General features: G+C 36.3%; 1 protein-coding gene across 3 annotated transcripts in view; it reads right to left on the bottom strand.

Annotated features, from left to right (window-relative positions):
- Positions 1-23,756, bottom strand: part of ZPBP (zona pellucida binding protein) — a 152,846-nt gene that overhangs the window by 45,647 nt on the left and 83,443 nt on the right. For all 3 annotated transcript variants that reach the window (XM_070787448.1, XM_019959389.2, XM_070787447.1), the window contains one exon: positions 15,238-15,415. In XM_070787448.1, the coding sequence (XP_070643549.1) occupies positions 15,238-15,415 (178 nt within the window). The remainder of the gene's footprint in view (positions 1-15,237; positions 15,416-23,756) is intronic.

Raw genomic sequence — 23,756 nt, 5'->3', positions numbered from 1 at the left:
AACAACACAAGAGAAGACTCTACACATGGATAACACCAGATGATCAACACCGAAATCAGATTGATTATATGCTTTGCAGCCAAAGATGCAGAAGCTCTATACAGTCAGCAAAAACAAGACCAGGAGCTGACTGTGGCTCAGACCATCAACTCCTTATAGCCAAATTCAGACTGAAATTGAAGAAAGTAGGGAAAACCACTAGACCATTCAGGTATGATCTAAATCAAATTCCTTATGATTATACAGTGGAAGTGAGAAATAGATTTAAGGGACTAGATCTGATAGAGTGCCTGATGAAATATGGACGGAGGTTCGTGACATTGTACAGGAGACAGGGATCAAGATCATCCTCAAGAAAAAGAAATGCAAAGAGGCAAAATGGCTGTCTAAGGAGGCCTTACAAATAGCTGTGAAAAGAAGAGAAGTGAAAAGCAAAGGAGAAAAGGAAAGATATAAGTATCTGAATGCAGAGTTCCAAAGAATAGCAAGAAGAGATAAGAAAGCCTTCCTCAGTGATCAATGCAAATAAATAGAGGAAAACAACAGAATGGGACAGACTAGAGATCTCTTCAAGAAAATCAGAGATACCAAGAGAACATTTCATGCAAAGATGGGTCGATAAAGGACAGAAAAGGTATGGACTTAACAGAAGCAGAAGATATTAAGAAGAGGTGGCAAGAATACACACAAGAACTGTACAAAAAAGATCTTCACGACCAAGATAATCACAGTGGTGTGATAACTCACCTAGAGCCAGACATCCTGGAATGTGAAGTCAAGTGGGCCTTAGAAAGCATCACTGCAAACAAAGCCAGTAGAGGTGATGGAATTCTAGTTGAACTATTTCAAATCCTGAAAGATGATACAGCAAAAGTGTTGCACGCAATATGCCAGCAAATTTGGAAAACTCAGCAGTGGCCACAGGACTGCAAAAGGTCAGTTTTAATTCCAATCCCAAAGAAAGGCAATGCCAAAGAATGCTCAAACTATCACACAATTGCACTCATCTCACATGCTAGTAAAGTAATGCTCAAAATTCTCCAAGCCAGTGTTCAGCAATACATGAACCATGAGCTTCCAGATGTTCAAGCTGGTTTTAGAAAAGGCAGAGGAACCAGAGATCAAATCGCCAACATTCGCTGGATCGTGGAAGAAGAGAGTTTCAGAAAAACATCTATTTCTGCTTTATTGACTATGCCAAAGCCTTTGACTGTGTGGATCACAATAAACTGTGGAAAATTCTGAAAGAGATGGGAATACCAGACCACCTGACCTGCTGCCTCTTGAGAAACCTATACGCAGATCAGGAAGCAACAGTTAGAACTGGACATGGAACAACAGACTGGTTCCAAATAGGAAAAGGAGTACGTCAAGGCTGTATATTGTCACCCTGCTTATTTAACTTATATGCAGAGTACATCATGAGAAACACTGGGCTGGAAGAAACACAAGCTGGAATCAAGATTGCCGGGAGAAATATCAATAACCTCAGATATGCAGATGACACCACCCTTATGGCAGAAAGTAAAGGGGAACTAAAAAGCCTCTTGATGAAAGTGAAAGAAAGAGGAGAGTGAAAAAGTTGGCTTAAAACTCAACATTTAAAAAACTAAGATAGTGGCCTCTGGTCCCATCACTTCATGGCAAATAGATGGGGAAATAGTGGAAACAGTGTCAGACTTTATTTTTTGGGGCTCCAAAATCACTACAGATGGTGACTGCAGCCATGAAATTAAAAGACGCTTACTCCTTGGAAGGAAAGTTATGACCAAACCTAGATAGCATATTCAAAAGCAGAGACATTACTTTGCCAACAAAGGTCCGTCTAGTCAAGGCTATGGTTTTTCCTGTGGTCACGTATGGATGTGAGAGTTGGACGGTGAAGAATGCTGAGTGCCGAAGAATTCATGCTTTTGAACTGTGGTATTGGAGAAGACTCTTGAGAGTCCCTTGGACTGCAAGGAGATCCAATCAGTCCATCCTAAAGGAGATCAGTCCTGGGTGTTGTTTGGAAGGACTGATGCTAAAACTGAAACTCCAGTACTTTGCCATCTCATGCGAAGAGTTGACTCATTGGAAAAGACTCTGATGCTGGGAGGGATTGAGGGCAGGAGGAGAAGGGGACGACAGAGGATGAGATGGCTGGATGGCATCACCGACTCAATGGATGTGAGTTTGGGTGAACTCTGGGAGTTGGTGATGGACAGGGAGGCCTGGCGTGCTGCAATTCATGGGGTCGCAGAGTCAGACACGACTGAATGACTGAAGTGAAACGATGGTTTTCCTAGCCCTGAAAGGCTTTATTTTAAAAGTTTAGTCTGACAGTCTGACAGCAAAAGAGACACAGATGTATAGAACAGTCTTTGGACTCTGTGGGAGAGGGTAAGGGTGGGATGATTTGGGAGAATGGCCTTGAAACATGTATAATATCATATGTGAAATGAGTTGCCAATCCAGGTTCAATGCACCATACAGGGTGCTAGGGGCTGGTGCACTGGGATGACCCAGAGGGATGGTATGGGGAGGGAGGTGGGAGGGGGGTTCAGGATGAGGAACACATGTACACCCATCGCAGATTCATGTTGATGTATGGCAAAACCTATACAATATTGTAAAGTAATTAGCCTCCAATTAAAATAATTAATTTATAATTTAAAAAAAAGTTCAGTCTGAGACTCTATAAAAGTCTCAGCAAAGCACAAAAGTCTATGATAAATTATGGTTATATAAGTCATCAGGCCAAGTTTATTGAGAACAGATCTATACTACAAACAGGTCTTAATTTGGTTAGATTTGGTACAAATGATGGTGATTTTAAGGAGGAAGAGATGTTTCAATGAATGTTAAATCCCAGTTTGTTAAGGGAGGCTTTTCTTCTAAGCCTTAGTTATCTACTAAGACTTACAACTAAGTCTTAGTTATCTACTAAGACTCATTTCCTGGATAGTTCTTTGCTGTTAGGGTATATTAATGTAAAAATTGAATTGAATTATTAAAGAACTTTAATAATGGCTTCCCTGGTGGCTCAGACGGTAAAGCCTGCAACGCGGGAGACCTGAGTTCGATCCCTGGGCTGGGAAGATCCCCTGGAGAAGGAAATGGCAACCCACTCTAGAACTCTTGCCTGGAAAATTCCATGGACAGAGGAGCCTTGTAGGCTACAGTCCATGGGGTCCCAAAGAATTGGACACAACTGAGTGACTTCACTTCACTTCACTGACAGACTAGATTTAGAAAGCAAGATCAAAATCACATGTTATCTAAATAAGTACATCTTAATATAAAGACATAAGTTTAAAGTAAGTGTCTAGTAAAAGATACAGCATTTTTACTGATCAATTTTATGTGTCAACCTGGCTAAGTGATACTCACTAGTTATTCAATCAAACACTAATCCAGGCATTGCTGTAAAGATACTTTGTAGATAAGATGATTGTTTACAATCAGTTGACTTTGAGTAAATGAGATAAACTGGTGGGACTGTTTTAATCCGTCAAAAGGCTAACAACAGTACTACAACTCCCCTAAATAAGAAGAAATTCTGCCTGTGGGCTGCAGCTTCAGACCGTGGCCAACAGTTTTTTGTCTGCCCTTCCTGAGAGCCTGTCCTATAAATTTTGGAATTGTCTCACTAGTTGTCATAATCATATCAAACAATTTCTTGCAATAAATTTCTCATATGTATTTCCTACTGACTGTCTTCTCTAGTGGAACCATGACTGATAATCCATGATAACACCAATAAAAATAAATCTGTAGTTGGTAGTATTAATATTAGACAAAACAGAAGTCAGAGGATAGATTATTACAAGGAATAAAAAATACCTCACAATGATAAGGGCATGAATATAACCAGAAACATATAGCAGAAAACATGTTTCAATAATTAAAAAGTCTGACTCTTTGTGACCCTATGGGCTGTAGCCCACCAGGACTGTAGGAGTGGGTTGCCATACCCTTTTTCAAGAGATCTTCCCAACCCAGGGATCAAAGTCGCGTCTCTTATGTCTCCTGCATTGGCTTTTATGTCTCCTGCATTGGCAGGAGGGTTCTTTACTACTAGTGCCATCTGGAAAGCCCCAAAAGTATTCACATACCACACATTCCCTTTAACAATTGAATTACATTAGATTTCAATATAAGAAAGACCTCTGGAAATTTCCATAAAAGTTGGTAATTAAACACAGTTTTAATAATCAATTGCCTGAAGAAGTAATCAGAGAAGAAATGAGCATTTTGAAATAAATGGAAATGAAAATAAAACATGACAAAATGTGTGAAGTGCCACTAAAGCTAGGGACAAATGTATACCTTACAGGCCACACATTATCAGAATGTTATCCCTTACTCAACCTAATTAATCATATGTATTAAAGAAATTGAATTTTTAGTAAAACAAAACACACTTCTCAAAAAAGAAGACAAAATAGAAGGTATTCTCTGTCTTTGCCTTGATGATTCTATATAAGACTAAGCTAATTTCTCTCTCCTGAAGCCAGCAGTGAGTAGGAAGATATATTTAAAGTGCTGGGGGAAAAGTGTCAAGTGAGAATTATATATCTGGCAACAATGTCCTTTAAAAATTTGGGAGACATAAAGCCATTCCAAGATAAAGAAAAGATGAAGAGATTCATTACCAGTACATCTGTCCTACAAGGAATATTAAACGGAGTCCTTTTAAAGTAGAAATTAAAGGATGCTAGACAATAACTCCAAGTCAGATGAACAAATACAGATCTCTAGTAAAGGTAAACACACAGTGGGTATAAATGTCAGAATTATGGCAATTCTGGCTTGTAACCACTATTTTTATTTTCTGTAAAATTTAAAAAACAAATGCATAAGAACAATGATCAATTATGTTATTGGGCACACAATATTAAAGATAAAATTTGTTGTGGCTGTTTGGTCACTAAGTCACATCTCATTCTTTGCAACCCCATGGACTGTAGCCCACCAGACACCTCTGTCCATGGGATTCCCCAGGCAAGAATACAGAGTGGGTTGCCATCTCCTTCTCCAGGAGATCTTCCTGACCCAGGGATCAAACCCACATCTCCTGAAATGGCAGGCAGATTCTTTACTGTTGAGCCACCAGGGAAGCCTCTAAATATATAATTTAGAACATCAATAAGTTAAGGGGAATGCAGAGTTGTAAAGAGGGAGAGTGTATATACTTGAATGAAGCTAAGTTGATACCAGTTATAATTAGATTGTTATAATAAGATGCTATATTTCATCTCTAATGGAGCCACAGAGTAAAGAACTTTACAAAGGAAATGAGAAGGGAATCAAAAAGTGTCACTATAAGAAATCAACTAAACATAAAAGAAGGCAGGAATGGAAGAAATGAGGAACAAAAAGGTATGAGAAATACAGAGAACAAACAGCAAAATGACAGTACTCCTTTCGTAAGCAGTAACTTTAAACATTAATGGATTCACCTCTCCAGTCAAGAAGAGATACTGGCAACATGGATCAAAGGAAAAAAAAAAAAAAGGAAATGTTTCACCCAGTGTTAACTACAAGAGACTCATTCCGTTCTTAAACACAAAAAGGCTGAAAGTGAGAGAACAGAAAAAGATCTTACATAGAAAAAAAAATTTTACCTGCAAAGATTAACCAAAAGAAAGCTAGGTGACTATACTAGTATCAGAAAAAATAGACTTCCAGACAAAAATTATTATAAGATACAAAGAATATTACATATGATAGAAAATTCAGTTTATCAAGAAGAAATAACAATTATAAATGTATATGTAGTTTTCACTCAACAACAAAACTCCAAAATATATAAGGCAAACACTGAAAGAACTGAAAGGAAATAGAGTTTTATATAATATTAGTGACTTCAATAACTCATTTTAAAAAATAACAACCATACAAAAACTCAATAAGGAAACGGAGAACTTGAACAACACTATAAATACATTAGACCTAAGAGACATATATAGAGGCCTCCATCAGAATAGCTAAATATACATTTTTATCAAGTGAACATGGAACATTCTTCAGGATAGATCATATGTTAGGTCCCTAAAAAGTCTCAATAAACTTCAAAAGATTGAAATCATACAAAGTGCCTTTTCTGATTACAATAGAATAAAGCTGGAAATCAGTACATTAAGGAACACAGGAAAATACATAAATATTTGGAAATCAAATAATACTGTTAATTAATGAATCAATTGATAAACACAAGGGAAATAGGTACTTTGAGAAAAATGAAAATGACAATAAACTTATGAGATGCAGCAAAAGAAGTGCTAAGAGAGTTATTTATAACTCTAAATACTTAGATCCAAAAAGAAAGATCTCAAATTAATAAACTGACTGCTCAAAGTCAAAGTGAAAGTCTCTCAGTCATGTCCGACTCTTTGCAACTCCATGGACTGTTTTCCAGGCCAGAATACTGGAGTGGCTAGCCTTTCCCCTCTCCAGGGGATCTTCCCAACCCAGGGATCAAACCCAGGTCTCCCACATTGCAGGCAGATTCTTTACCAGCTAAGCCGTCAGGGAAGCCCGACTTTGCTTAAGGAAATAGGAAACGTCAAACAAACAGAGCACAAAGGAAACAGAATGATGAAGATAATAAAGATTAAAACTGAGGCAAAAAAAATACATATAAATATATAGGAAAGTATATTAACAAAAACACAAAGCTGATTCTTTGATAAAACTAACAAAATTAATCACTTTAGCTAGACTATGAATAAAAGAGAAAAGACTTAAAACACTAAAATAACAATCTGAGTAAAAGTTGGGATATTACTACTGATTTTACACAAAAAGAAATATAAAAGTACACTATGAATAACTGAACACCAATAAATTAGATAACTGAAATGAAATGGACACATTTCTAACAACACATAATCTACCAAAATGACACATAAAGAAATAGAAAATCTGAATAAACCTGTAACTAGTAAGACATTAAATTAGCAATCAAAAAGCTCCTCATAAAGAAAAGCCCAGGGCCAGATAGGTACACTGGTGAATTCTATTAAAATTTAGAGAGGCAACATAATTCCTTTTTCAAACTCATCCAGTAATGCAGAGACACTTCCTAACTCATAAAGTTATCATTATCCTGATACCAAAGCCTCAAGAAAATTAAGCTAATATCCTTCATGAATGCTGACAAAAATCCTCAACAAAATACACCAAATTTAGCAACATATTTAGAAGACTGTATGCTGTGACCAAGTGGGTTTTATTCCCAGAATGCAAGGATGATTCAACATACAAAAACTTGATCAATTGTATATACCACATTAACAGTATGAAGCAGGGGAAAAAATGCTCATCTCAATTTATACAAAACATTTTGCCAATGTCAATACTCTTTCATAATAACCATAAGTCAACTATGTATGGAAGAAAACTCTCTTAAAAGTCATATATGAAAAACTAACAACTAATATCATATTTAACAGTTAAAGATTGAAAGCTTTTTCTCCTAAGAACAACATGAATGGCCACATTTGCCACTTATATTCAACATACTGGAAATTTTTGACAGGGTAATTTGGTAAGAAGAATAAATGAATATGATTTTAAAAGAAGAATAAAAGTATTTCTGTTCATAGATGTCATGATCTTACATGTATAAAATACTAAAAAAAACTTACTAAATCCAATAAACAAATTCAGCAAAATTGTACCATATGGAACCAATATGCTAAAACAGGTGCATTTCTAGAAATCAGTAATGAATAATCCAACATGGGAGCCAAGAAAACAATTCACTTAGAATAGAATAACAAAGAACAAAATGGCTAGGAATAAATTCATCCAAGAAGGCTGAATTTGTAGCTTTCACGCACTGAAAACTACAAAACACTGCTGAAAGAGTTTTGAAACAGGATACAAAAATTTGAAAAGATATCCTGTGTTCATGGATTACAGGACTTAAATAATAAGATAAAAATACCACCTAAAGCAATCTACAGGTGCAAAGCAATTCCTATCAAAATCACAATTTGAGTGTGTGGTTTTTTCTTTTCAGAAATAGTAAAACTCATCCTAAAATCCACAAGGAACTCTAGGATCCATGAATAACAAAACAATCTTGAAAAAGAAAGATTTAGGTCAATCACATTTCTTGATTTCAGAATTCATTTTTGTAATAAATTTTGCTATAGTAATCAAAACTGTGTGATATTAGCATAAACACAGATATACAGACCAACGGATCAAAACAGAGGTCCCAGAAACATACATGGTTAACTGATGTTCAACATGGAAGCTAAGACCATTCCATGGGTAAAGCGTAATCTTTTCAACAACTGGTGCTGGAAAACTGAATATCCACATGCAAAACAATAAAGATGGACTCTTACATTGTATACAAAAATCAACTCCCAAAGACCTCACCACCAAATAGAACCACACTGGGGATTAGGTTTCAGCATATGAATTTGAAGGGATATAAATAACTTTGGTAAAAAGTATACAGGAATTCTTTGAACTATTTTCCTAACTTTTCTGAAGTCTAAATTTTATATCAAAACAAAAAGTTTAAAACAATCAGTTACCTAGATACAAATCTAAGTAAAATATTTCTAAGACATCTATAAGAACAATTATAACTGGGATACATTTAAACGAAAACTTAACGGGATATATTTCAATGAAGATGCACAAGCATATGCATGCGCACACTCAGATACACATCATGCTCATGAGTTGGAAGACTCAATATTGGTAGGATGACAATTCTACCAAAGAGACTGATAGATTCAATGAAGTGACAATGAAAATCCAACAGCTATTTTTATAGAACTTGACAAGATGATTTCAAAAGTCTGACTGGAGAGGCAATGGACCTCATAGCACATAGTGAAAGTTGCTCCGTTGTGTACGACCCCATGGATTATGGAATTCTCCAGGCCAGAATACTGGACTGGGCGGCTTTTCCCTTCTCCAGGGGATCCTCCCAACCCAGGGACCGAACCCAGGTCTCCCACATTGCAGGCAGATTCTTTACCAGTGAGCCACCAGGGAAGCCCAAAAATACTGGAGTGGATAGCCTATCCCTTCGCCAGGGGATCTTCCCAATCCAGGAATTAAACTGGGGTCTCCTGCATTGCAGGCAGATTCTTTACCAACTGAGCTATCAGGGAAGCCCTCATAGTACATAAGGACACGGCTTATCAGAGATTTGAGACTCATTAAAAGTTGTAACTATTTGTTGAAGGGATAGACTAATGCATTAGTGGAACAAGAAAGTATTCAGAAACATATCTACCTATAGAGACACAAATATGTAGCAGTGGGTAAAGGATGATACTATTGAAGGTTTTAAAGTAACGAGATGATTACATTTGGAATTCACAAGTATAATCAGAAGCAATATGGTATACGGACTGAAAAGGAGAAAAAGTAAAGGGGCACCAGTTAGGAAAAGACTATAATCATTCCAGGCAAAAAACAATGAAATCCAAACTACAGTGGGAATGAAATCAAGCAGATAAATTTGGGTGAAACCTCTGAACAAGAAATTAACTGTAGAAGAGCAGTGAGAGCGAAGAGAAGGAAAAGCTGGAAAGTGCAAAGGACTGCTGTCCAGTTAACAAGTCCTGAGTGGCAGACCTGTGAAATCTCCCAGATAAAAGAATCAGTCTAAGCAGATGCAGCAGAGACATGGTCCTGACTTCAAGGGCTATAAAATTTTGCTTTTTAATTTTTGAAAAGTCATACTCAGAATCTATTAAAAGACATACCAAATGTCTGTCGTTACATATACATTATAACACTGCAATACATTATAACATTGTAATGCCCTGTTACACACGTATTTTAAGAGATTAAGATAGGGTAAACATGCTAAACTATTATAAAACACACCAAAAATGTAAAATATCAAAATGTCCATTATTTAAGATTAATACTCATTTTTCTATAAATTTATACAAAGAAGTAACTAAAAAAAATAAGCTGGTTAAGTAAAAGTGTAAACATTTAATACAATAATAAAAAAAGAAATAATCTAATTTCTAACATAAACAAAATGTTTAAATGTAATTCCTAAGATTAGTTAGCTATTTTTAATAAATAAAAGTAATATGCAGAGAGTAGAGTAACATGCAATTGCATTTATAACTTAATGGTCAACAGAAAAAAAGTCACAATAATTTCACTATTTCTGCTGAACCATTTATTGATATAGCTCTGTTAAAATTATAAATTTATGAAGACAAAGATCAGGTGATACCATACACAAATGATAAATTTGAATTATTAGAGAAAGGAAACACTTGTGAATGTTTTTCTTTAGCATGCCTTTAGTGTTTTAACAATGGTGCTCAAGCTTTAAGGGAAAATTTTAAATTTTTACCTTTTTATTCTGAACTCTAACACACACAAAAAAATAAGATAGAAATGTACAATATAATGAATGCTTGCACAGAAGACCTGTCTAGAAACAATTAAGGAACATAAAATAGGAGCCTGCCACCTCTCAACACTGCTCCTGTCCCACTCCACTCATTCCCCGTCCCCATCACAAGTCAGCACTAGTCATGTGCGTCACGGTGATAATTTCCGTCAACTGCACTGCAGTTTTAGCTTTCAGCATTCATAAATAAATCTCCATAAAACACAGTTCAGCTATGCCAAATTGTATGGATTACACTGTGGTTGATTGGCTTCTTTTCCATCAGTTATGTTTATAAAACTTATCCACACGGTTGTAATTCCCATTCACCCATTATAGCCATTCCTATATAACACTCCCATTGTATTAATATATCACTCTTTTATTTGTACATTTTAACATGAATGGACATTTCGGTTGTCTCTAGTTTGGGACTATGAAAACATATGCTGTGAAGAAATTTTCCTGAGAGTCAAATGCTAGATCACAGAGTATGGGCATCATCACATTTACAGTAATGCCAAACTGCTTCTCCGGGCACACGACTTACATCCATTGAGGCAGTGTACTCCAAGTCTCCACAGCTTTTTAAACATATAGTGTATTAAGACTGTTTACTTTTCGTCCATCTGATAATTGCGTAGCAGGATCTCATTTAGTTTTTAATTTACATTTTCCTGATTACAAAAAGGTTGAACATATTTTCACGGACCCACTGACCATCTGGAATTACTCTCTTGTGAATTACTTGTTCAAACCTCTTTCCATTTTTTCAATATTGTCTTGTCTTTTTCAAAAATGTTTTCTTACAGGTTTTTTATATGACCTAGTCTTTTGTTGGTTATATCCATTACAAATATATTTCCCACTCTTTGGATTATCTTCTCTTTGGAATATCTTTTGATAAACCTAAGTACTTAATTTTTATGTAGACAAATTTAACAACCTTTTTTAATAAAAATCAGTGATTTTTGTGTTTTTTAAATCTTTTTCTGATGCTGAAGATGTGATGATATTTGCTTGTTATATTCTAAAATGTTTACAGTTCTTGATCTATTTATGTTTGTAATACATCTGTAAGTGATTTTTAGCTGAGTCCAATCTTAATTTTTTCTATACTGCTTTATATGCCAGTATTACCTGACAATTTTCATGTATTTCAGACCTATGTTAAGTCCTCACAAATTCAGAAATACTGTATTGTCACCTCTTCTTATTAGACCCATCCTTTCATCACTATGTAAAGCCTCCTTGTATAACTAGTAAGACTTCTTGCCTTAAAGTTTGCTTTGCTGACATCAGCTTTTTTTGTTATTATTTTTCTTGGTGCTTGGATATAAAATTAAAGTACGAGTTCACACTTACATGTGTGAGCAGAATAAATTTTTAGAGTCTAAAATACCTTATTAAAAACAACTATACTCCTAAATAATTCACTTTCACTGAAAAATTGAAGTGTGAAAGTATACTTTATTAATAAAATTATCCAGTGTTTAACCTGTAAGCTGATTACTTCTAACACAGACATTATATCATCATGATAATCTTGCTAAAGTTTCCTGGGACTCCCCAAAGCTTTGGATGTGCAACAGAAAGCTTTATTTATAAAGAAAGTAACAGAAAACAACAGTGCTGCATAAAGTGTCAGAAAGCTATCTCTTCACCCATTATAATCAATGAAAACTAGTCTACTGCTTCAGCAGGAGGAAAGGCATCCCATCTAGGTACTGCTTTATCAATACCAATATTCAGCAGGTTTAAACTTTCATGCACATCAACCCACCTAGGACACTTATAAATGTAGCTGACTGGCTCCCACACCTCGGATATATTTTTGAGAAGATCTTCAGGTAACTTTAAGACAGTGCCATAGTTTAAAGAAGAAGAAAAAGGAGGAGTGGGATATTATGTCCAAAAATGCTATTTGATGAGGTTAAATAGGAATAAAATAAAGAGGAAAACAAGATATACAGAGTCTTACAGAAATAATAGAAACCACAGAAATTATACAGTGAAACATATTTTAGAATCTGGATTGTAAAAAAATTCTATCAGAAACAGTATAATATTCCATCTGGACTTCAGTTGTAGTACTTTTATAATTTATGAAATTAGATATCTATAATTAACAAATTAGAACTTCATTATTCATGTCAAAATTATAGGCAAAATGATGCATATAATAAGCAATGCTAAATGTGAAGTTGAAGTTTTTTAGTAAAAATCAATTTAAAATGCTAAGTTAACTAGAAATGATAAAATAGTAGAGGTAGAAATGTTAAGTTTCCAAGCTTATAAGCAAACAATCTTTATCTGTGGTCTAGATGTGAAAATTAAATGAGTAAAGTAAGATATCCAGAAAAAAAGAAAACCTCACTGTTTACTTAACCGACTGTTGAGAAAGTAAATAAACTCACATAATAGATCTGCTTATCAGTCTGTGCTGAACATAGAGTGTCTTCATTTTGGAAGTAAGTTATTTTACACAGTACCTCATACATTTTATGTGCTTCTATCTAGTATTTCATTTCACACTTGAATGGATTTTAAGTTCATTTAATATGTTAATGTTGTCTTGTAAGTATTGTTGTATTTTATGTTGTTTTTGTTTAGTCATTAAGCTGGGTCTTACTCTTTTGCGACCCCATGGACTGTAGTTCGCCAGGCTCTTCGGTCTATGGGATTTCCCAGGCAAGAATACTAGAGTGAATTGCCATATTGTTCTCCAGGGAATCTTCCCAATCCAAGGATCAAACCCACGTCTCATGCACTGCAGGTGGATTCTTCACCACTGAGCCACCAGAGAAGCCCATTATATTTTTACAGAGTCTTGCAATTTGCAGAACAAAGTAAATGTGCTTCTGAGTAGCAGGTGCTCTTTAAAATTTTTAGAACGATAGCCTCATATGATATAGACAAAAATAACTGTATATGACGAGGACTTGAAGGTCACATTGTACTTAATGAGTTCTGTGCAAAAAGGGAGCTCCATCTTGCTTAAGTAGTCTAACAGAGATGATAATAACACAAAAGTAATCTAAATTAAAATATTTATTTATCATTGAATGACACAAATTGAAATATAACAAATCATTAGTTGATAAGTATACTAAGCAATGATAATAATCCCATAAAATTCAAGAAATAAATGCCATTTCTCTCCTCTATTCAAAGATATAGCTCATACTGCCACATTAAATTTGAATTCTCCCACTTTGCTCTCAAAGCCTGCCATGCCCTTCTGATACTAATCCTCTAGCTCCAGTCAAGTGAAATCCCCCCAGAAATCTGAAGCTCAATCACACCCTTGCTTGGGTGGTACTTGCTAAGCCTGAATCTACAGAGTTCTACGTCAAGTGTCAAATTACTCAGAAGGGCTTTTTGCCAATTACATTAATCCTTTAGGATCCATCCTATCTCTAATTTGGTTTGTTTTATATAATCTTTCTGTTCTTTTCCCTGTGGTGTAATGGTCTCTTGTTCACTAATTGTTTCCTGGATATATCTCCTGTATCGCTAAGCTCTGTGGGCCAAGACATGCATGTGGGACAGCATTGCAGAGCCAGAAAATATTTTACATATTTATACATATTTTATTTATACTTCCCAAGGTGTCTGTTGTCAAGAATAAGAGAGGTACTTAATGAACCTGATCAAACAGTATAACACATAGTAACCTGAATGTTATAATTACATGGTAAAATGAGAATATCTGAAAATTATGCTATCTGAACTTTTATAAATGTAAAAAAATTAATGATGAAATTATTATTATCACAATAATAATTATGATGAAACCTATTATTTCACATGAAAGAGCTACATTTAACTATTTCAAATTCTTGGAATTAATGATATACAACTATTTAAATGTTTTAGCTTGTCTTAAAAGACTTTATTGATGGATAATGTAAATACATTTAAGAGACAGCTAAACTACCGGGTTTTGTTTTCACTGTTTGGCATTCCTAGGATTTTCTTCATCATTTTCTGTGCTCTAGTGATGTATGTAAGCACAGATTTGCAAAACAGTCTCTAGGTTGGTACTCGTAAGTGTGTTATTTGTTAAATTTGTATTTCCTAAGACAAATTTTCAGAACATTTTGTCAAAATTCATATCCTTAAACAAAAACAAAATTACGAAAAAACAGAGCAAAATCTAACCAAGTTAAGTAAAGCGAAGTAAAAATAATATTTAGAGCTCTATCAAATGAACAGGTTTTTCATCTAACATAAGATAAGAGAAGAGAAGGGGAAGAAACAGAGACTTGGAAAATGGTACTAATTTAGTGGTATTTTTATTAGAAAGTCTCTGAGGATTAATTGGCTCAATCAACAACTGAAAATAGAAATTCAAAGACTTTGCATCCATGTCCCAGTGCTAACAGCCTCTACAGGTGCTTCAATAAGAGCACACGATGGAGGAAATCCAGACAGCAGCTCAGACGCTTCAGTGGGAGGATCAAAGGCCAGAAGGAGGACTGGCAGTAAAACAACTCACACATTTATGGTTTAAAAAAGTAAAAAGATATCTAACCTAGGCAATATGAATGTAAACTCCTCAAAAATTGGTTCTAAAATAAATATAGTTTGGCCACTAAGATAAGTAACTCTAGGTGTCTCCTAACTAGCATTTGTTTTTCCTCCCAGACAACTGCCTGATGCCCCAACCCCTCTTTACTCTAATATTAAAACAAGGCCAGAATTAAGCCAGATGTTTTCTTTTAAATCTTCAGGCTGAGTCTTTTAAAACACACTACTTCAAACCTAAATGACAGTAAATAAAAGTGAGAGACGTTCACTTAGGCATAATGAAGGTAAGTGAATAAATCATAAAATCAGATTTCATTACATACCACAGCACTCAGGACATCGTGGGTGTTTCAGGATATTCATTCCATACCCTGGGAAGCAGCGATTAATCCAAACCATTTGGAGGGTACCTTCAATATAGTATATCTCAGGCAATGGCTCTGCACGTCTGCCCAAAACTTCCACTTGTTGATTAAAAAACCGCTCTATGAGATTTTTAGCCTGAGACAGAAATACAGTATGAAAAATCATTATTGAATAAATGTAAATATTAGAACAAATAAGGATTCATATGTTTTTAGAAACAGGAAAAATTCTCAAGGTCCTTATTTTTTCTGAATTCAAAGGATATAAATAGCATCTATAAAACTGAAAAGATTTCAACTATAAACCTCAAATATTTTCAAATACAACACAGAGAAACTATTTCAGTATATAACCAAAAATTTTGGTCTCTTTGGTTTTGAATAATATGTGAAAGTGTTACAGTCACTAAGTCATGTCTGACTCTTTGCATCCCCATAGACTGCAGCCTGCAAGGCTCTTCTGTCCAAGGAATTCTCCAGGGAAGAATACTGAAGTGGGTAACATTCCCTTCTCCAGGAAATCTTTCTGATCCAGGGATCAAACTTGGGTCTCCTGCACTGTAGATTCTTTATGGCATAAGAGCAAAAATAAGACAGTTCTTTGAAATAAAACGTACTTTCAGAAATGTACTCTAACAATTAAATGTTCTTTAAAAAATGTACTTTAAGAATCTTTAAGAAGCAAATGCTGAGGCATCTGCTCCACTCTTTCCATAAAGAAAAATTAGGTTTAAAAACAAGAGGGAATACAGCCCATATTAAAACTTCTAGCTCTGTTTCAAAAATAAAATTTACAAAATAATTAAGGCATAATTCTGACCTATAATTAATTAACTTTTTACTTATAGTAATTACTCTGTCTTGACTCCTAAAAGTAAGGAGAGGCTTATACTTTTCGGTGACTAGTAAGCTTTACCTGGTAAAACATGACGTATGGTCATGAGTTAACACCCTCTGTAAGTCAGTTAGTTCAGCTCAGTTCTTCTGTGCTAACATTCACCTCTAACACAGTAAGAAGCAGGGATGAAGGAACTCATGTACATCTATAACCACTAATGATGTATCTCAATCTACTGACTTCCTCAGATATCTTTCAAATTATATTCCTGCCATAAAAATTTCTACAAGTGATTGTAAAAATGTTTTTCAGTATACTACATTCAATCAGTCTATTAATGAATTACTACATTTTTACAGTCTACATGGTTTTCTTTTATTTCTAATAAATTCTGTCAAATTTGCTGCTATTTATTTTTAGTTAAGGAAGTGCTTACAAATTAATTAGCTACAAGTCTGGTATGTAATTAACTATATTTAAATAGTGAGTGAAAGTCACTCAGTCATATCCAGCTCTTTGCAACTCCATGCTATACAGTCCACGGAATTCTCCAGGCTATAACAGTGGAGCTGTTAGCCATTCCATTCTCCAGGCGAAGCTGTTCCCTTCCCAACCCAGGGATCAAACCCAGGTCTCCCTCATTGAAGGCAGATTCATTACCAGCTGAGCCACTAGGGAAGCCCAAGAATACTGGAGTGGGTAGCCTATCCCTTCTCCAGCGGATCTTTCTGACCCAGGAGTCAAACTGGGGTCTCCTGCATTGCCAGCGGATTCTTTACCAGCTGAGCTACCAGGTGAAAGTGAAAGCATTAGTCACTCAGTCGTGTTGGACTCTTTGCGAGCCCACGGACTGTAGCCTGCCAGGCTGCTCCATCCAGGGGATTTTCCAGGCAAGAATACTGGAGTGGGTTGCCATTTCCTTCTCCAAGGGATCTCCCAGACCCAGGGATCAAACCCAGGTCTCCTGCATTGCAAGCAGATTCTTTACCATATGAGCTACCAGGGAAGCACAAGACTACAAATAAAATTTTCAGGAGACACACTCATAATCACTTAGCTTTCTAACATGCTATGCAGAAAACAACAACAACAACAACAACAATGAAACTAGATCTGGAAAACTGGACTTGATGAACAAAAATAATCATGCAAATCAGATTTCTGTTTCCTATTTTTCTTCTAAAAAGCAGAATGAGGATAAGTATCTCATTTGGTAGAAATAGAAAGAAAGTAAATTACTTGAATCACTGACTCAGTTTTTTAAATAATGAGTATGTTGATGGTTGACAAGGGTCAACTGTACCAAATAAAGGGTGAAATTGGGGAATTCTCTGAGTTGGGTAAGAATGAAAGATTTTAAAGCAAAAATTTTTGGATGACATAAGAACAAATCATGATTATAGAAATTCTTCATAGTTTAATTACCTAACTTAAGATATGAAGAATACTACAGAACAACAAAAAAAAAAAGAATACTACAGAACAAACATCATAGTGCCTAGCCTAAGCTACTATTCCCTTCATCCCAAACTTTACAGAATGATTAAACATATATGGAAGGAATATGTTCTATAGTTATCAGTTATTGATTAAAAGACTAGAACAAGAAATCATTAAAAATATATATATATATATATATATATATATATATAACTTCTGCATGGGGAAGTTGAACAGCTTCCTTTGAGAATCATAATCTATTCCTATGATCATGCCAAGTTAGGTACTAAAAAGGTGACTAGGAAGGCTTTTACTATTTGCACTACATTAGTCCAGCAAGCCCAGAAAGCAACAATGACTTAAAATTATAGAACTCCTAGGATAGGCAAAAAATGCTATACATTATACAGGATCAGATTTAGACTGGAGCTCCAATAACCATGAGGGGAGATTTCATTATGTACCAGCTATTACAAACAATACACTTCTAAGATAGAATCTGTTGCAAAACTTTGGTTAACATCCATATTTGGGAATCTCTTTGGAAAATGACTAGAGTCACTGAATAGGACTGGAATTAAGAAGCAAAACTAAAACAAACAAACAAACAAACAAAAAAAACAAAAGAAAAGGAGATAGAGGCTTAAGGTATCTTGAATGAAATGCAAAGAACTGTGAATTTGCACAGAAAAAAACTGGTGATCTTGGTGCTCAGTGAGCAAATAAGAGGTAGGGTGTCCAGATATTACAGGAGAATGTTCCAATGTCCGTATCTTATAGGAGAATGTCCTTTAACTGTTGAAGAAGATTAAATGAAAACACAAAGTCCTCCCTCTCATGGTAGGAACACCAACACAAATGATGTATACACACTCAGATCAGGAAGGAAAGTAAAAGGTTATACAACAGTTTGAATTCCTTGGAAGGTGGAATCCACTCCTAAGAAGCATAACCAATCCTAGAACTCTAGAATAAAGAAAAATTTAACTTTGCAATGTAGAGTCTACATGAGTCCTGAAGCAACAGGCAAAAGGATCAACTCTTCACTCAGAGTTAGTCACTGAAGCTGTAGTTGTTCCACAGGAAATGAAACCTGCACTGGAAAACCAGATTCTTTAGAAGAAAGATGAGAGATAATTCATAATTCAGGTTTTAAACTTATTAGAGATTTAGCTGTCATATTAAGTTTTTTATATTGGTATATTTCTAACTGATAAAAGCAGACAAGATGGAAGTAGAGGACAGAAATGACATTTAAAAATACAGAAAAAGATTTCCCATTTTCAACCATATGATGCACCAGATATTCTGGAAAATCCTCCTGCTAAATATCAACTAACCACATAAACAGAGCAATGATCTTGTGTAGCTATGTTTCAACAATAAGAGAGAAAGAAAAAGCAAAAAGGAAGACAGGGAGAAAAAGATGCTAAAAATGAAAATTACAAACCAAATATTAGCTACTATTAATGGTGTGGATCACAATAAACTGTGGAAAATTCTGAAACAGATGGGAATACCAGACTACCTGACATGCCTCTTGAGAAACCTATATACAGGTCAGGAAGCAACAGTTAGAACTGGACATGGAACAACAGACTGGTTCCTAATAGGAAAAGGAGTATGTCAAGGCTGTATATTGTCACCCTGATTATTTAATTTATATGCAGAGTACATCATGAGAAACGCTGGGCTGGAAGAAGCACAAGCTGGAATCAAGATTGCTGGGAGAAATATCAATAACCTCAGATATGCAGATGTCACCACCCTTATGTCAGAAAGTGAAGAGGAACTAAAGAGCCTCTTGATGAAAGTGAAAGAGGAGAGTGAAAAAGTTGGCTTAAAGCTCAACATTCAGAAAACTAAGATCATGGCATCTGGTCCCATCACTTCATGGCAAATAGATGGGGAAACAGTGGCTGATTTTATTTTTCTGGTCTCCAAAATCCCTGCAGATGGTGATTGCAGCCATGAAATTAAAAGACGCTTACTCCTTGGAAGGAAAGTTATGAACAACCTGGACAGCCTATTAAGAAGCAGAGACATTCTTTTGTAAACAAAGGTCCTTCTAGTCAAGGCTATGGTTTTTCCAGGTTAAATGATATGTAATGGAATAATCAAAACCCATCTACATAAAGCAGTACTATGATTTAAAAACAATAAAGCAAAAAAGGGCAATGCCAAAGAATGTTCAAACTAGTGTGCAACTGCTATACACAACTCATGTCATATGCTAGTAAGGTTATGCTCAAAATCCTTCAAGCAAGCCTTGGCAGTACATGAACCAAGAACTTGCAGATGTACAGCAGTAGTAGTGTTAGCCCCTGAGTCGTGTCCAAAACTTTGTGACCCCATTGACCACGTGACACCAGGCTCCTCTGCCCATGGGACTCTTAAGGCAAGAATACTGGAGTGGGTTGCCATTCCTTTCTCCAGGGGATATTCCCGACCTAGGGATCAAGCCCAGGTCTCCTGCACTACAGGCAGATTCTTTACCATATGAGCTATATGGAAGCCCAGACATACAAACTGAATTTAAAAAAGGCAGAAGAACAAGAGATCACATTGTCAAAATTCATCGGATCATAGAAAAAGCAAGAGAACTCCAGAAAAACATCTACTTCTGCTTCACTGACTACACTAAATCTTTCAACTGTGTAGATCACAAGAAACTGTAGAAAATCTTAAAGAGACGGGAATACCAGACCACCTTAACTGTTTCCTGAGAAACCTCTATGAGGGTCAGGAAACAACAGAACTGCACATGGAACAACGGACTGGTTCAAAATTGGGAAAGGAGTAAGACAAGGCTATCTATTGTCACCCTGCATATTCAACTTTTATGCAGAGTACATCATGTGAAATGCCAGCCTAGATAATCACAAGCTTGAAACAAGACTGCCAGAGAAATATCAAAAACCTTAGATATGCAGATGACATCACCCTAATGGCAGAAAGTGAAGAGGAACTAAAGAGGCTCTTGATAAGGGTGAAAAAAAAGAGTGAAAAAGCCAGCTTAAAACTCAACATTCAAAAAACTAAGACCATGGCAACTTGTCCCATCACTTCATGGCAAGAAGAAGGGGAAAGAGTGGAAGCAATGACAGATTTTATTTTCTTGGGCTCCAAAATCACTGTGGACAGCAACTGCAGCCATGAAATTAAAGACTCTTGCTCCTTAGAAGGAAAGCTATGACAAATCTAGACAGCATATTTAAAAGCAAAGACATCACTTTGCTGACAAAGGTCTGTAGAGCGAAAACTATGGTTTTTCCAGTAGTCATGTAAGAATGTGACAGTTGGACCATAAAGAAGACTGGGAACTGAAGAATGATGCTTTTGAACTGTGGTGTTGGAGAAAACTCTTGAGAGTCCCTTGGATGGCAAAGAGATCAAACCAGTCAATCCTAAAGGAAATCAACCCTGAATATGTATTGGAAGGACTGATGCTGAAGCTGAAGCTCCAATACTTTGGCCACCTGATACAAAGAGTCAATTCATCAGAAAAGATCCTAATGCTAGGGAAGACTGAAGGCAAAAGGAGAAGAGGGAGGCAGAGGATGAAATGGTTAGCTAGCATCATGGACTCAATGGACATGAAGCTGAGCAAACTTTGGGAGACAGTGAAGGACAGGGAAGCCTGGAGTGTTGCAGTCCATGGGGGTCACAGAGAGTTGGACATGACTTAGCAACTGAACAAAAACACAACACAAAACAATGAACAAGACTATAAAATAGTAGCACTAAAGAAAAGGTTACAACAGATGTGACAAAAAGGGAAAAAATGGGGAAACGGTGGATTTAAATCCAAATGGCAGGTAATTTAAATGTAACTGGTCTAAATATTCTAACTGAGAGGCAGGGATTGTTAACAGTTAACAATGTTCAGCAGCATAGCAGAACAGGAGGTTCATTTCCACTGCACAAAAACACTGATTTGACAATCATTCAGGGATGAAAATATTTTTCTAAGAACTAGTGATTATAGCAGAAAGGCTCCAGCATCCCCATGGACAACAAAGCCCAAGATCAGACCTACTGAAAATTGTAGGAGAAACAGTTTTACTTTGACCACATCACCACTTCCCCAGGTCATCAAAACTCAGCCTGGGGAGAGATCCCTCTAACTCACAACTTCTCCCTCAGGGGAAAGAAAATGAAAAGTGAAAGTCTGATAGTCCCAGCGTTTGTGTCATTCCCCACAAGGACTGCTTCTGGATGAGAAGAAAAGGGCTGGAAACCCACAGCACCTGGCATGTATGCCCCCACAGACAGCACATAGATGTAAGCAGCCAGTACGGAATCCAGCAACTAGTTTAATGCTACAAAATTTGGTAATGGCACACAACCCTGAGACTGTCCCTTCAGGAGAGAAGAAGAGAGATGGAGAATCTACATGCTACCCTGGAGAAAAGAAAAAGTTAACTCTCGAGCACTTGGCATGACTCGGCATGCAACAGAGAAGGAGCAAAGTCCAAGACATCGCCTTCAGGAAGGAAGGAGAGAAACAGAAAATTCACAAAAAGTCTTGACATTTCAGGCACTGCTGTCTAGAAAAGGACTGGTTAGCACTTAGCACCTGATATGACTCTCAGAACCTAATATGACTCAGTGAGACTGAGAGAAGAAACAATTCAAAACATCCCCCACACCCCCAAGGAAAAAGCAGGAGCTGAGAAGAAAGGCTTGAGAGATGCCTAGAAGCTCTAGTCTGGTAAAGACCATTATCCCTGGAAAGTGAAAGTGAAGTCGCTCAGTTGTGTCCGACTCTTTGCGACCCCGTGGACTGTAGCCCACCAGGCTCCTCCGTCCATGGGATTCTCCAGGCAAGAATACTGGAGTGGATTGCCATTTCCTTCTCCAGGGGATCTTCCCCACCCAGGGATCGATCCCAGTTCTCCCGCACTGCAGGCAGATGCTTTAACCTCTGAGCCACCTGGGAAGCCAGAATACAAAGATGAAGAGGAAACTTTTCTTTAAATGCCCGGGCACCAACGCAAGGTTACCAGGATCATAAGAATCAAGAAAACATGAGAGCATAGAAGAACTAAAAAAAGGTCAAATAACCAGCTACAAAGACATAAAAATCTACTAATTACCTAAAAAGAATTCAAAATGATCTTAAAGAAACTCAGTAAGCTACACTGAGAGACAAACATCAAAAAAACAACGTATATACATATAGATACATACAAAACCCAAGAAGTGGAACAAAGAAACACAAACCATAAAAAAGAATTAAACAGAAATTCTAGCAAGAAGAATATAGTGACTGAACTTAAAAATTCAACAGAGAAAGTTTCAAAGGCAGACTCAAACAGAAAAAAAGAATCAGTGAATTAAGGACAGATCATTTGAAATGACCCAGTCACAGAAACAAAAAGAAGAAAAGAGTAAAGAAATCCAATGAAACTCACTTGACATCATCACTAAATCAGTACATTCACTAAGGGAGTTCCCTCAAGAAGAGGAAGTACCAGTAAGCTTATTTCAAAAAATAATGCCAAAGAAATCTGCAGAGGGAATGGACATTCGGATTTATAAACCTCGGATATAAGCAAATACATTGTCCTAAAGAAAACCACACCAAGAAATACTGTTATTAACATTAACAAGAGAGAAGCTAGAGAAAAGAAATTCATCAAATAAAAGGGACATCCTCCTCCTCAAATAATACTATCAGAGGAGTTCTTGGCACAAACCTTTTAGGTTAGGAGAGTATATGGTGATACATTCAAACTGCGGAAACAAGGCTATGAACAAAAAATATTGACTGTTCTGTTGTTCAGTTGCTAGGTCGTGGCCCTTTCTTTGTGACCCTACGTACTTCACCAAATGCCAGAGTTTGCTCAACACCATGTTCACTGAGTCCATGATGCTGTCTACACCTCTCATCTGCTGCTGCCCCTTCATCCTTCTGCCCTCTATCCTTCCCAGGATGAGGATCTTTTCCAATGAGTCAGGTCTTGTGTCAGGTGGCCAAAGTAATGGAGCTTCAGATCAGTCTTTTCAACAAATATTCAGGGTTGATTTCCTTTAGGATTTACTGGCTTGATATACTTTCAGTCCAAGGGACTCAGGAGTCTTCTCTGGTACAACAATTTGAAAGTACCAATTATTTGGCCCTCAGCTTTCTTTATGGTCTAACTCTAATGTCCATACATGACTACTGGAAAAAAATAGCTTTGACTATATGGAA

This window comes from Bos indicus, chromosome 4, assembly GCF_029378745.1.
Source record: "Bos indicus isolate NIAB-ARS_2022 breed Sahiwal x Tharparkar chromosome 4, NIAB-ARS_B.indTharparkar_mat_pri_1.0, whole genome shotgun sequence".
Taxonomy (NCBI): Eukaryota; Metazoa; Chordata; class Mammalia; order Artiodactyla; family Bovidae; genus Bos; species Bos indicus.
Note: the sequence above shows the minus strand (reverse complement) of the source record. Positions and strands in the feature narration are given on the sequence as shown.